Raw genomic sequence first — 14,286 nt, forward strand, 5'->3', positions numbered from 1 at the left:
ACGTTGCCGCCGCCGGAGAAAAAAAGAGGCCAATGCGAATGTCGGCTTCCTCAATATTCATGGAGGGCAGAAATGTAGCAAATGGGAGGAGCTGTACCAGATGCTCGAAACCGAGAAGATGACACTATACGCAGTCGCGGAGACTCACCTCCTCGGGCAAGAGGAGCCACTGGGTACACCCAAATTGGCAATGGGCGGGTAACAACGAGAGCCCGGCTCCCGCAAAGGAGGCGGAATAGGTGTCTTGTGGCGCAACGGCATAGAAAGCAACTGGAAGAAACTGGAGGGCTCCTGCAAGGAACACATGTGGATGACGGGTGCTATCTTGGACATGCCCGTGCTTGTTGCAGTCCTATACTTCAGGGTTGATCCAGGGCAAAATGCTGAAAACAGATGCATCGCCCAATGTATCACGGAAGACATTCAACGCTGGGGCTCCAACAGAGAGATCCTAATTATGGGAGACTTCAATGGACATGTCCAAAGCATCGATGGTTTCCAGGACCATAACGGTGTACTTATGCTGCAGCTAGCAGAAACGCTCTCCCTTGAAGTCGCCAACCTCCACCCCGACTGCATAGGCAAGACTACATGGAGCGCCAGAAATAGTCGATCTTGCATCGACTATATCCTCACATTGCCTAATCTAGCGGCACACCTGACAAGAGTGCATGTGGATGAGAGTGGGCGCTATAGTTTGGGTAGCGACCGCAATCGCATCGCCCTGACATTCTCTACCTCTGTCCATCAGAATCGTCGGACACAATGCCGCAAGTTAGCTCGCCGTTACCTACCGGCAACATCCTTTGAACGAGTGGCGGAGGACTTCGAAGAGAATGCCATACTTGCGCAGCAAACCACATACAAGGAGTTCGTGGGAGAACTTTTACGCACTATGTGTCACTATGAGAAGCGCATACAATCCCGAGGAGGCCCAGATACAAGGAGTTCGTGGGAGAACTTTTACGCACTATGTGTCACTATGAGAAGCGCATACAATCCCGAGGAGGCCCAGACCAAAGGCCTGGTGGGACCAGCAGGTGAAAACGGCCCTTGAAGCGCGACGTAAGGCCAATAGAGCTCACTGACACGCAGTAAAGCGCCTCTCGATTGAGGAATGCCAACAGGCGTGGCAGAAGTTCTTGCGTACCAAGAGAGACATGCAACAGATGGTCCTGAAGAAAATCGCGGAAAGCAATAAAAAACAACTGCGTGCGATTACAGAAGCTGGCAACAACGGACCGCGCAAATTCTGGACATATATCTCGTCGCTCAACCACGAGGCCCCCATTCCAACTCTCCGAGACGCAACAGGTCAAGCTGTCACAGACCTTGCAGAACACCTGACAAGCCACATGCAGCGAATGTATGACAACCCGTCGCCAGAACAATAGGGAGTGTCGTACCAGCCTCGCGGAAAAAAATGTGAGATGGACAACGGCACCACGGCGGAGTGCGAATGAAAGGTGTCCCGTGTGGCAATCGACCGAGCCATGTCCAACATTGGAGCCCACAGCGCCAAAAGACTGGATGAAATTCCACCTGGGCTAGTGAAACGGCTTGGACAAAATGCAAGAGAGACCTTAGCGTCCATCTTCACCGGCATTATTAATGGTGACCCCATCCCAGAGGACTGGCGCCGCGGCAAAGTGTGTCTGATGCCCAAGAGGGGAGGCAACAGTGACCGACCAACTGCACGATTATAGACCACTCACCGTCACCAGCGTGCTGTATAGACTTTTCACACAGGTCATCGAGAGATGGATGAGTGGGTGGGCGGAAATGCAGGGACCACTTACTGAGCTGCAAAATGGCTTCCGTCGGAATCAGCCAGGAGAGGACAATCTCTTTTTGCTCCTACAGAGCATCGAGATCGCACGCAGGGAATCCCGCGGGCTAATCGCCTGCTACTGCACCGACTCTACACTGGCAACACAGTTAAAACCACCTTTGGTGGAACCCGCACGCGCCCAGTAACAGTACAGCGGGGACTGAAACAAGGCTGCCCTCTTACCCCATTGCTGTATATGTTACAGCGGGTCTGGAACATGCCCTCCTGGATTCAGGTGTGTGGTTCAAGCTGAATGGGTCCTACGACGGCACCCCAACGACTTGGACACTCCCCGGCCTTGTTTTCGCGGATGAACTCGTGCTGCTGGCCGAAAATACGGCACAACTGCAGCATCTGGTCGAGACATCAGCCAACCACCTGGACACCCTAGGCCTGGCCTTCAATCCGAAGAAGTCAGCGGCGCTCCAGTTCTCTGGTGATTGTGCTGAGGCTGCTCTGGTACTACCGAATGGCGAGGAGCTTCCAAGACTGGAGGAATACCGCTATCTAGGCGTGTTACTGTCCACCTCAGACAAGCTCATAGCGGAGCATGAAACTTTCTTGAGACAAGTGACACAGCGAGCCAGCAGCATACTGCGTCGACAATGCCTGTGGGGCTGCAGCTGATACCACATGGTGCGCGACCTGTGAAAAGCCGTACATGTACCTGGACTTACCTACGCTAACTCGGCTTATGTCTGTCAGCCCCAACACGGCATTAGCTGGAACGTGCGCAACGAGAGATGGGCCGCATAGCCTTGGGATGCCATGGCCGTGTCGCCGTGGAGGCTATCCAGGGGGATGTCGGATGGTCCACGTTCGAGGCTCGAGAGGCTCGCAGCAAAATCATGTTCGTATGTCGGCTATGGACCATGAATGACAACAGGTGGGCATGCAGGCTCTCTCGATATATTTACATCAAGGGCATCCGCACTCAATGGAGGTCCAGAGTGATGTTCTTGCAGCGAAAATACGGCCTCCTCGACTATATAGAAACGGGACCTGAGCGAGAGACTGCAAAGGGCATTTGTGACCGTGTTCGTGAAGCAGAGGAAGAAATGTGGCATTCAGCCATGCTCCTTAAGACTGCCCTCAACATCTACCGGGAAAGCAAGAGAGATATTGCGACGGAGCCAGCGCTATACGACAACAGCTGTGGTGGTGCCCTCCTCTTCGAGGCTCGGGCGGGCGCGCTGCGCACTCTCGACTATCGAAGCCGTTATGATTGCGCCTTTGAGACGCGCGCGGCGGTGTGCAGGTTCTGCGGTGGCGAGCGGGAGACTATCGAGCACTTGCTCCTACGATGTTCGAAGTTTACTCCCCCTACGGTAGAGGGCACCACCCTGCCGCAAGCCCTCGGATTTCTTGATTCGGAGGGAAACTGCTGTGGCAAAAGTGTGCACACCACGAAAGCTCGCCTCGAAGAGTGGTAGAGGGACACAAGACGGTCACCCACGGCTGACACACACGGCGCTGGAAGTATGTGACTTGTGAACTCCGACGTGTGTGTTTTTTAACTCAAGTTTTCTTTCGTGTTTTTTTTTTTTTTACAATATGGCTAGGACACTTCATTGAGTCCGCCCGTTGCAAAGGGTACTTGGCCACATTTTCTATCTATCTAAAGTAGAGGCAGCAATTTCTGTTCGAATTAACGAATCATTTTACACATGGTCTCCTATGCACTGTGGACCGGACTGCGGCGACCATTTCGAATTATCCAAATATTCGAAATAATGAGGTGTGAATTAACGAGCTTTCACTGTATCAGTGTCGTAAATTGGGGATGCAAATGTACAATGCGTAGCCAGTTAGGTGGGGTACAGCAGGCATCGAGTGTTTTCACGAGTGCATGTGTGAATACAAAGTTCATGATCGGATGTACTGGTAGGTCTTGTGAGCTTTTTTTTAGACATAGCTGTGGTGATCTGACCCCTACATTGTCAAAAAAAAGCATGACTTGGTATTTATCCTAGCCTGCTCGATTCTTTTCAGACAATGTCACAGTCCCTACAAAGTCCAAAAAAGAAAAAGAACTTTGACGGCCCAAATATTTCTTTTTCTTAAAAAAAAGCCTTATAAATTTACCTTACTCTGACAGCCCAGATAATTCTGAAGACCCTATATAAAGCCAGAAGAAGAGGTACTATTTCATTATCTTTCACAATTGGCCACTAAAAAAATTCGCTAGGAGGAGTTGTATCGAGCCGATGTTTTGACAAGTAGACTTGTCTTCCTTCTGGCTAAAACAGAACTGATTTCTTTAGTGCTCTCATGTTGACGATTCGTACCCTCTCCATGCTAACAAAGCAAGAGGGGGGGGAGGGGCGATGTCAAAGCAGTGATGCAGGCTAGTTGGTTCGAGGCACTTGCATTCAGATTCGTAGCGCACTTGAAGCCTTGTAATAAAAGAAATAAATTACTCTTACATATTGAAACAGCAGTCGCACAGGCTATACTCAAACGCCACACAGGCTACTGAACGCCACGCAGGCCAAACCTCACAAGAGTTTCTCTGTCACGCCGTAGTTTTCTTTATCTACAAAAAGGCACGTGCATTTTCATCATTCGTACATCCTGCAATGCTTAACGTCATCGTCAAATCCCTCCTGAGAATGTTCTTAGCTGACTTGACATACAAACATTCAACCATCCTCCTATATGAAATACTTAATAAATGACACATGAAGGAAACGAGATAAAGAAAAAACATGAACAACATAAAAAACAGCTATACCTATACAATGGCGCGTTAAGTTCTTCATGGCATGCAGAAGTTCACCCATTCATTGTGTGAAACTTTCAAGGCAACGTCGTAGCTTCCAGCCATCTTGACTGGCTTGACTTTGAGGAAAGCCACACTGGGCATGATGCCAGCGTCCTCTTGTCTAAACTGCGACTTCGACGCTTGGTGAGTTTCAGGCTTCAACTTTTGTTGGCCTCTCTACAGCGGTTCTTTCTTTGGATTTGTTCTGGCACCACCTCTAATATTCTTGGTGTTGTCTGGTTCTGTTGGCTTCAGCTCACTATTTTCGTTCGGGTTGGTCCGGAGCTGTTCATTCTTTTTTTTTTTTTCCTTTGCGTCTGGTCTTCGGCAATTTTCCCCCGCTTTTCCGATTCCTTGCCTTCCGTTGCGTCTTGGCTTGACTGGTCTTGTGGCTTTTTGTCTTCTGCAGCCTCACCCTCCTCCTGCTTATCCTCATAAGTCGGCTTTTTTCCAAGAGCTGTCTCTTCATGGTCTTCGCTTCTCTTTCCCTCTTCGCCGTCTTTTCCGAATGTTTCTTTTGCCAATCTGGGTTTTTTATTCACTCTCATCGATTCGCTGCCTCTTCTCACAGCACCGTGTTGAGAGTTAATCTGCTTTTCCCTGCTTTCAGCTTCGGCTGTGTGCTTGTCTTCCGACTGTCTTTCGCCCCCGGCAGACGTCTTAGGCTTCGGTTCTTCGCATGCCTTCCCTTTCGGTGTTTTTGTGGTTTCCTTCACTCTTTCCACCACACTGTCTTTTCTTGCAGAATTGTGTCGGGAGCTCCGTCTGCTTTTCTTTGTCGTGATCTTCGGCTTCGTCCTTGTCTTTTTGGTTTTCCTTCACCCTCAGCTTAGACTTCACTCTTGTCCTTTGGTTTTCCTATTGCTCCGGCAGACATATTGGGCTTCAGATCTCCGGCCTCCTTAGTTGTCAGTGTTTTATGATCTCCCGAGTTCTCGACGTGCGGCGGAGCTTGTTTAAAAAGCGGGTCTACGTGTCTTTTGGAGGCTGCAGTTGGCGCAACTTCTGGTTTTTGTAGACTCGAGGCATCTGTTTTCACCACAATGTTTCCGGTTGAGAGCAGACGATGGCCTGTAGCGTAAACTCTAAAGCCACGGTGGATAAAGATACAACAGAAACGTACCTCGAAATCCTCTCTTGATGTGATTTGGGCGCTCCTCAAATGCTACCACTCATTGGCAGCTCCGACCAGTCAGTCCTTGGCAGTTTCGAGCATGTATGCAGCTGGCCACCCGTGAAGGTTAGTAGTGCGATGAACATTCTTGATGCACTCCCGCATCGATGGAGCATCCTCGGAGCCGTCGAAGGAAAAGATGATGCGGCTAAAGTTAGTGACCACCTGGAACATTGGCGCTGGTTGAGGCTGTGCTGCGCTGACTGAAATCAGTCATTCCAGCAGGGTCAATAGCACTCTCTCTTCTTCTTGGATAGCTTATAGCAGAGGGTTACCAGTTCCGTGCACTGACCAAAACTCACATTCACACATCCGTTGGCAACTAGATTACCATCCCACTCCTGAAATGTTGACTTCAACCTCATAACAAAGGAAATTATTTACTTTCACATATTAAAACACTTGTCACACAGGTTATATTCAAACGCCACACAGGCTACTAAACGCCACACAGGCCAAACTTCTCTCTGTCTCTCTGTCACATCGTCGTTTTCCTTCTCTATCTACAAAAAGGCAGATGCATTTCCAACACACCTAAGGAACACATACACAGGATGTGCGTTGAATACAAACTCAGACGTGGTGTCTAGCGCCCGTCCTGTGTATGTGTTTCTTCAGTGTCCGCGTCCGCTTCTTTTTTATGCTACGAATATTAATGCAAGTGGGAGGGGGGGGGGCTGTGATGAATTGTTAGTGAAAAGAGAACAAGTGTTCGGTGTGTGAGGAAGAAGATGGACACATGCGAAAGCACATTGCCATCACCGGGCTCGCTCAGCTGTTCGTTCCCTGGCTACGTTTTGCCTGCTGCTGCTGCTATCTTCCCGGTCACTGTGAATCTTGTTAAACCCCCGTACCAAGTGGTGGAGGTGCGGGGTCCTGCCAACTTGGAACTTCAAGGCTGGAAACTCAAGCCAGCCTCTGCAATGCCGGATGAAGCACAAAATCAACCGCAGCAACAACCTGCTGTCCTGGTGCCCACATTGGTCTGCCCTGGCCCATCGCGTAAATGCGATCCACCAACCTTCAGCGGTACAGAAGAGGAGGACGTTGAAGACTGGCTCACCGAATACGAATGGGTAAGCGTGATCAACTGCTGAGATGACGCTGCGAAGCTCAGCTACATGTCATTTTATTTAAGCGGCGTCCCCAGTGTGTGGCATCGAAACTACCTACGTGACTTCTCAACGTGGGCTTCTTTCAAACAGTACGTGACGGAAGTATTCGTGCGCTCCGCTGTTCGCAACCTTTGAGCCGAGCAATGGCTGCGTGGCCGCAAACAGCAAAAAGGTGAAACATATGGTGACTCCGCCACTCACCATAGCGGATAATCACTGCGGGTTCATGCTTAGCGAGCCACAGGGCCGCGACTCTGTCACCTACTCGCGTGTAGCGCACCGCCCTGCGCGTGCTCAACCAGTAAGGCGTTTAGAGCCGTGCAGCAGAACAGACAGTGTTTCCATACGAAAATACACAACACTTTATTGCCTTTGGCGGCACCCTGAACAACAGTACAACGTCCGCTCCCGGGACGCAGGGAGCAAAGGCACCCGCAGGCAGCATTCACGATAAGGAAAAACCGCGAGCATGTCGCAGCAGGCAATGGCGAGCTTTGACACGCCGGTTGGGAAAAGGTCTCTGGCGGCTATGCTGCGCACTCTCGCGATGGTCACTGGGCCTGGTGGCGAGTGTTAGGGCAAACCTCGTATGCGCAGGCACACGGCAAGTGCGGCTCGGTGGGGTACGACCACTTCAAGCACTAGGCACCGCTGTGGGCTTAGCGTACAATACCGAAGCTAGCACTCAAGTGAACACGCCTGCGGAGGTGCGAAAGGCCACCCCAGGCAGGCTACAGTCCGGCGATTCCCAAAGGGGACGCGGACAAAGAAAACACGTGCTTAACCGGCGCCGACCACGGAGGAGAGACCACTCTCTCGGCGCGCACGTAAGACACGTGCCGCGCCCGCACGTGGCGTCATCTATTGCCATGCGCCGTATGGTGACCCCGCTCCTAACTGCAGCGGACGATCACCGCGGGTTCACGCTTAGCGAGCCACAGGGCCGCTACTCCGTTCACTCGCGTATAGCGCACCGCTCCGCGCGCGCTCAACTGATAAGGCGTTTAGCGCGGCGCGGCAAACAGACAGTGTTCTAATGTAAAAGTACACAACACTTTATTGCCTCTGGCGGCACCCCGAACAAACAGTACAACGTCCGCTCCCGGGACGCGGGTAGCAAAGGCACCCGCACGCGGACGTTCACAATAAAGGGAAAACCGCGAGCACGTCGCAGCTGGCAATGGCGAGCTTTGACACGCCGGTCGGGAAAAGGTCCCTCGCGGCTATGCTGCGCACTCTCACGATGGCCACTGGGCCTGGTCGCGAGTGTTAGGGCAAACCTCGTACGCGTAGGCCTACGGCAAGTGCGGCTCGTTGTGGTACGACCACTTCAAGCACTAGGCACCGCTGTGGGCTTAGCATACGCTACCGAAGCTAGCACTCAAGTAAACACGCCTGCCGAGGTGCCCAAGGCCACCCCAGGCAGGCTGCAGTCCGGCGATTCCCAAAGGGGGACGCGGACGAAGGAAAACACGTGCTTACCCGGCGCCGACCAACGGAGAGAGACCCGCTCCCTCGGCGCGCGCAGTGGCGCGCGCCGTGCCCACGCGTGGCGCCATCTATCGCCACGTCGTGTCAACAGAGCAGGGAAGCAAAAGGGTGTGGCCGTGTGGCGGAATGCCCGCGAAATGGTCGCAGGCGCGCCTCAGATCCCCACATCCTCCTCTCCTTATTCACCCTATATACCGGTCTGCAAAGGCAGCCGGTCGTCGCCCATGCATGCAAAAGCGTCATGCAATGGGCAACAGCTAGCCTCAGCCTCGCTCTGCAACTGCTGCTGAAGGGGGAAAAAAAATAAACAACACAAGAATACACTTGACAAATCCAAAAAACATATATTTTGCCTGCTGCAGTGTTCTTAAGGGGGGGGGGGGGGGGCTTCACTGTGCCTTATAGTTCCAAAAGACGGTCGACATCCATGGTGGCGACGCCGTCCATGGGTGGTCCGTCGGTGGCTACGGGCGGTGGCAGCCCTGATAGTAGTGCCGCGAAATGGGGGTCCTCCCCCATTCGCTGTCGGCACAGGGCCGCCAGGTCCGCGTCCGAGAGCTGGCTCAGCGGTGCTGGATCCGGCGTCTTCCTGTCGGTGGCCCTCCCCTCGGCGGCCGCCTTTGTTCGCGCCATGTGGGTGCTGTTGTTACATCAAGTAACAACAGCACCCACATGACAATCAGCAGCAGCAACTGGGCGGAACAGACTTCTTTGCAAGCACTGGCTGTAAAGAAGTTAGCTCACTGAGACTAGAAAGTAAAAATGAGGGCCTTCGGTTGCGGAAATAAGCCCGCCGTCCGGCGCGAAATCACTAAGGTGACCGCTTCCTCAGATTATACCGGTGCGTGGTCCGAATGCGGTCCGCCGCGCCGGGTGTGCGCCGTTGCTTGCGCGAAGAGCCACTGGGCGCTGGCGCAGGCTCGTCAGACCTCGACGCAAAGGCTTTCAGGTCTGCGATATGGGCACGGCTGAGTTTTCCCGAAAGCGGGTCTTTCAGCAAGTACGCGAGTGGAGTCCAAGCTTTTTTCCACTCGGTACGGACCAAGCCACTTTGGAGCGAGCGAAGTTGAGAAACCCTTGCTCGCGTCGCTAAGAGCGTGGTTGCGCTTCAGGACGAGGTCACCCACCTTAAATGAAAGGCGGCGACGTTTTCGGTCGTACTGGGCTTTTTGCTCGGCCCTGGCCGATGCCAAACTTTGCCTCGCTCTACTGAGAGCTCGACAAAGCCTGTCCCGAAGTGTGGAAGCGTAAGCAGAACAGTCTGCCGGTTCTTCCTCGTCTCCGAGCTGGCATTGCATGACACTGGTCACCGGATTTGCCAACTCCCTTCCGAAATTAAGGAATGCGGGAGAGAAACCAGTAGAGTGACTCTCGGAGGTTCGGATTGCAAACGCGAGTTCACTCAAATGGTCTGCCCAGTCCCTTTGACTTTCGGCAAAGGCCGCCAACATCGGTTTGAGCGTACGATTGGTTCGCTCCGTCAAATTGGACTGGGGATGGTAGGGCGAAGTGGTGCAGTGATCTATTCCTAGGGAACGGCACGTATCACCAAACATCCGAGCGGTGAAATACGACGCATTGTCCGTGATCAATCTTTTCGGAAAGCCGAACCGACAAAACACTTCCTGTAGCCTCTCTAGCACCGCTCGCGCTGTCACTTTCCGCAGCGGAAACAGCTCCACCCATTTGGAAAAATGATCAACAACTACCATCAGATGTATGAACCCCTGCTTACTCCTGGGGAACGGCCCCATTAGATCGCAGGTGGCTACTTGCCACGGACGCTCACTGACAATCGGTTTCATCAAGCCGGGCGGCTTGCCACCCCTTGGTTTCACCGTTTGACAGACGTGGCAGGAACGGCAATAGCGGAAAATGTCACGCTTCATGCCAAGCCAAGTCACAACCTTGCTCAGTTTCGCGAAAACTTTAGAGCCACTCAGGTGACCGGCAATGGGCTCGTCGTGAGAGGCTCGCAACAGTGCTCCTCTCAGACTTTTGGGCACAACCACCTTAAACGGGTCCACTGACTCCTCATCGGTGGCTATATACTTCAGCAGGAGTCCATCATGGTCCAGCAAGTATGTATCCGCGGGGGACCCAGCGACACACGCCGGTTCCCGTCCCCCTGCGCCCGCCGCACTACCAGCAGCGTCTCGGCGCTCCGTCTCCCTGAGACCGTCGCTCAACTCGCGACAAAACGGATCATCTTGCTGGGCCTTCAGTAACTCTTGTCTGCTGAAAGCGATTCCCATTCTCCCAAAGGGGAGCTTGGTATCGTTCCCACTCAGGACTGCAGCCATCGCCTCCGCTCGCATTGGCGTCACGGGTTCGCTTCCCTTTCGCTCCCCCTCTCGCCCGCTTCGCGGCGCGCTGCTTGCCTGGCCCGTGGAAAGGGTTTGCTCGTCGCCGCACTCACCCTTTTCTCCACTCGGCGGCTCCGCCGCCGTTTCGCCCGCGCCGCTTGCTTGCGCAAAGGCACCGCTAGCGGTTGTCGCACCGGGATCCAGGCTCCTGGTCGACACTGGGGCACGAGATAGCGCTCCAGCTACCACGTTAGTGCTCCCCTTCCGATACTGCACTGAAAAGTCATAATGCTGTATTAGGAGAGCCCAGCGCGCTAGCCTGCCTGCAGGCTCACGGAGCCGCATCAGCCAGCTAAGCGCGCTGTGATCTGTTTGCACCACAAATTTCGTCCCATCAAGGTAGACATCAAACTTCCGCAGTGCAAACACGATGGCGAGACACTCCCTCTCGGTCACGGAATAATTCCTTTCCGCGGGTATCAACGAGCGGCTGGCAAAGGCCAGCGGCTGCAACACAACATCGTATTCCTCTAGGAGAACTGCTCCTAATCCCAGATCGCTTGCGTCAGTCTGGACAACAAACGGTCTCGTCAGGTCGGGGAGCTTGAGCTGCGCTGTCTCCGCAATGGCGCTAGACAGACGGCAAAACGCCTCTTGCTGCTCAGGTCCCCATCGCCACTCCGCTGACTTACCCAAGAGCTTGGTCAAGGGCGCCTGCACTCGGGCACAGGACGGAATGAACGACCGGTAAAAATTGGCCATTCCGAGAAAGCGGCGCAGGCCGCGTACGTCCTTGGGCGCGGGGAAATCGAGGATTGCTCGAAGTTTCTCCCGATCTGGCTCAATGGAGCCTTCGCCCAGCGTGAAGCCAAGTAACTGAACTCGGGTTTGCGCTAGTTGGGCCTTTGCGGAATTTAACGTCATCCCGGCGGCTCTCACCCTCTCGAGCACATCGGCAATGTGGGCCAAATGCTCTTCGAAGGTTCGTGAATAAATCACGATGTCGTCGAGGTAGCACATGCAGTAAGACCACTTTGCTTCCCCGAGGACGCGGTCCATGAGTCTCTGAATAGTCGCAGGAGCATTGCAAAGACCAAAGGGCATACGAGTGAACTCAAATAACCCTCTGTGGGACGTGAACGCGGTCTTGCACCGGTCACGCTCATCCATCCGGACCTGTAGGTAACCTTTGGAGGCATCTAATGTGGTAAAATACCGCGCAGTGCCGAGGTTTCCTACGATGGAGCTAATCGTGGGGAGCGGATAGGCATCCTTACGAGTCACTCTGTTGAGACGGCGATAGTCTACGCACAGGCGATGACTGCCATCTTTCTTAGGCACCAACACAATTGGAGACGCCCAGGCGCTGGACGAACGGCGAACAATGCCAGATGAGAGCATCTCGTCCAGCAAGCCGTCAATTACCTGCCTCTTGGCCTGGCTGACGGGCCTGGGGTTACACTTCAAAGGAAGCGCGTCGCCAGTTTCGATCGAATGGCTCACCAAATCGGTACAGCCGGGTTGATCGGTGAAGAGCTCATTGTATTCGCGCAACAGTGCCGACAAACGAGCCTTCTGTGTATCATTCAATTGAGTCGCACAGGCGATCAGAGGATGCGGAGCCTCTTCGTGTCGTGCCGCTCGATCCCAATGGGGATTTTGAGCCGGCGAGTGCATAGCGCAGGGGCCTGCCCCCGAAGTTTGCACGTGACACGGTTTCGACGCTTCAACTGCACAGGCAATAGAAAGCGCCGGGGGGCTGATGAACGGCTTTAGCTCGGAAAAAGGTCCGTCGCGATAGCCTCCATTCGCAATGTCCACTACGATACCGGTTTTTAGGAGAAAGTCCCGACCGAGAATCACAGGAACACTGAGCCCTGGAAGATGAACGAAACGCGCGCGTCTCATTCGGCCTCCCCATCTGACAGTCAACCTCGCGGCGCCCGCCGACTGGGCCACGCCTTTCGCGAGGGTGAATGTCGTTCGGCTGTCCCGCAAGCGCACCGAGCGCTTCTGCAAGTGGGACAACACCTGTTCGCCAAACAACGAAGCGCTTGCGCCCGTGTCCAGCAACGCCGAGAATTTGCGACCGACAATGGTGACCGAAATAAACGGCGCGTGCGCACCAGAAAGACTGCTTGCCCGATACGCAGAGGGGAGAAGGAAGGGTTCGGCCGCTCGTGCCTTCACGAACGGCCCGCGCTCCCGTTTCCCTGCCTCACAGGAGGCACAAACGCGGAGCACTCCCTCGCTATGTGCCCTCGTTGACGGCAGCGGAAACAGCGCACTCCATCGCGGTCCCTTTCCCGCGACGAAGCAGCTTCGAGCTGCCGGGGTGGGTTCGCCGCGTGATCAAAGGAACCGCTCTGACGACCGTTACCACCGGTGATGCGCTGGGTCGGATTTCGTCCCGGCTCGCGCGCGTCGAGTTGCGATGCAGCACCGGCTGCCCGCCTCCCGTACGTGTAGGGATCTAAAGCTCGATCGCTTATCTCCCACGCGCGCCCAGCTGTAGGGGTAGCCGCAAAGGCAGCTCCGGCGGGCTGTTGCCGCTGAGAAAGGGTCATGGCCCCTCCCCACGCGCAGCGCGGTTCGAGGGCCTCGCTGGCTGGCGGTGGCGGGTGATAGGAACGCGCGGCGAGAATGTCGCCTTGGATGCGCTTTGCTTCGACGGCCAATTGCTCCAAATCACGGAAGCGACTGCCGCGGAGGTACGCCGAAAAAGTCGGGTGTGCCTGCCTAATCACCCGTTCGACGCGCTCCTCGTTCGAGGCTCTGGGCTCAGCGATAGAAAAAAGGTCTTCCATCGCGCGTACGTACTCCTGAAGCGACTCATCAGGAGCTTGTGTGCGGAGCTCGAGCTCGCGCCGCATCCTACTCTCGTAGTCAGCGGGTAAGAATTCGCGCAGGAAGGCCGCGCGGAACTCATCGAGGGTTGCTGCTCGGTGACCGGAAAGCCGATGCCACCTGGCCGCCGTGTCAGTCAGTGCAGCCGGGACGACGCGTCCGAGCACTTCCTGGTCGTCTAGACCCATGGCTCTCTGATAACGTGCGAGGGAGTCCAGGTAATCTCTTGCACTTTGCAGATCACCATACCCGCTGTAGGTCGGAACGGCCAACATGACAGCGGGATGAGGGCGTTTCGGAACGGCCGAAAGCGCTTGGACTGCCCCCGTGAGTGCCTGAATCATTTGGGCGGCATTTTGCAGCAGCGTCTGTGCGCCCGCTTCAAAGGAAGCTGTCGGTGCATTAGCGGCGCGGGCGAGCGACGGGGAACTGTCTCCAAGCTCGATAAGCGGCGCGGTTTCAAAATGGATACCGGCCGTCGCGACTCTGGGGAGCGCCTGTTTTTCACAGCTGACTCTTGGGGCAGCTTCACGTGAAAATGCTAGGCCGCTTGCGGCTAGCGGTGCAGGCGCGTGCTCGAAATGAGCTTGGCTGCTAGGTTGCGTAGCAGCCAGCGGGCAAAATTCGGCAACGGCTGAGGCCACGGTGCCGATCTGTGCCCCGGAAGCTCCACTGAGAGCCGTTTCGGAGCGCCGTGACATGGAACTGCCATGCATTCCAAAGGGAGCAGTAGTAGTCCAATTTGCCCTTGGCATGCA

At 54.6% G+C, this 14,286-nt stretch overlaps 2 protein-coding genes across 6 annotated transcripts in view; both read right to left on the bottom strand.

Annotated features, from left to right (window-relative positions):
* tweek (transmembrane protein KIAA1109 homolog tweek) overlaps nucleotides 1-14,286 on the bottom strand; it is a 1,194,469-nt gene that overhangs the window by 692,420 nt on the left and 487,763 nt on the right. The gene's annotated exons all lie outside the window — the stretch shown is intronic.
* On the bottom strand, nucleotides 12,868-13,948 carry LOC142784438 (uncharacterized). The gene has a single exon (XM_075882806.1). The coding sequence runs from the start codon at nucleotides 13,870-13,872 to the stop codon at nucleotides 12,868-12,870; it is 1,005 nt and encodes a 334-aa protein (XP_075738921.1). The 5' UTR covers nucleotides 13,873-13,948.

The sequence above is a fragment of the Rhipicephalus microplus genome, chromosome 2 (assembly GCF_043290135.1).
Source record: "Rhipicephalus microplus isolate Deutch F79 chromosome 2, USDA_Rmic, whole genome shotgun sequence".
Taxonomy (NCBI): Eukaryota; Metazoa; Arthropoda; class Arachnida; order Ixodida; family Ixodidae; genus Rhipicephalus; species Rhipicephalus microplus.

Bases quoted from the DNA above. Each gene is read 5' to 3' on its own strand.
- LOC142784438 (XM_075882806.1), bottom strand. From the start codon at position 13,872: ATGATTCAGGCACTCACGGGGGCAGTCCAAGCGCTTTCGGCCGTTCCG.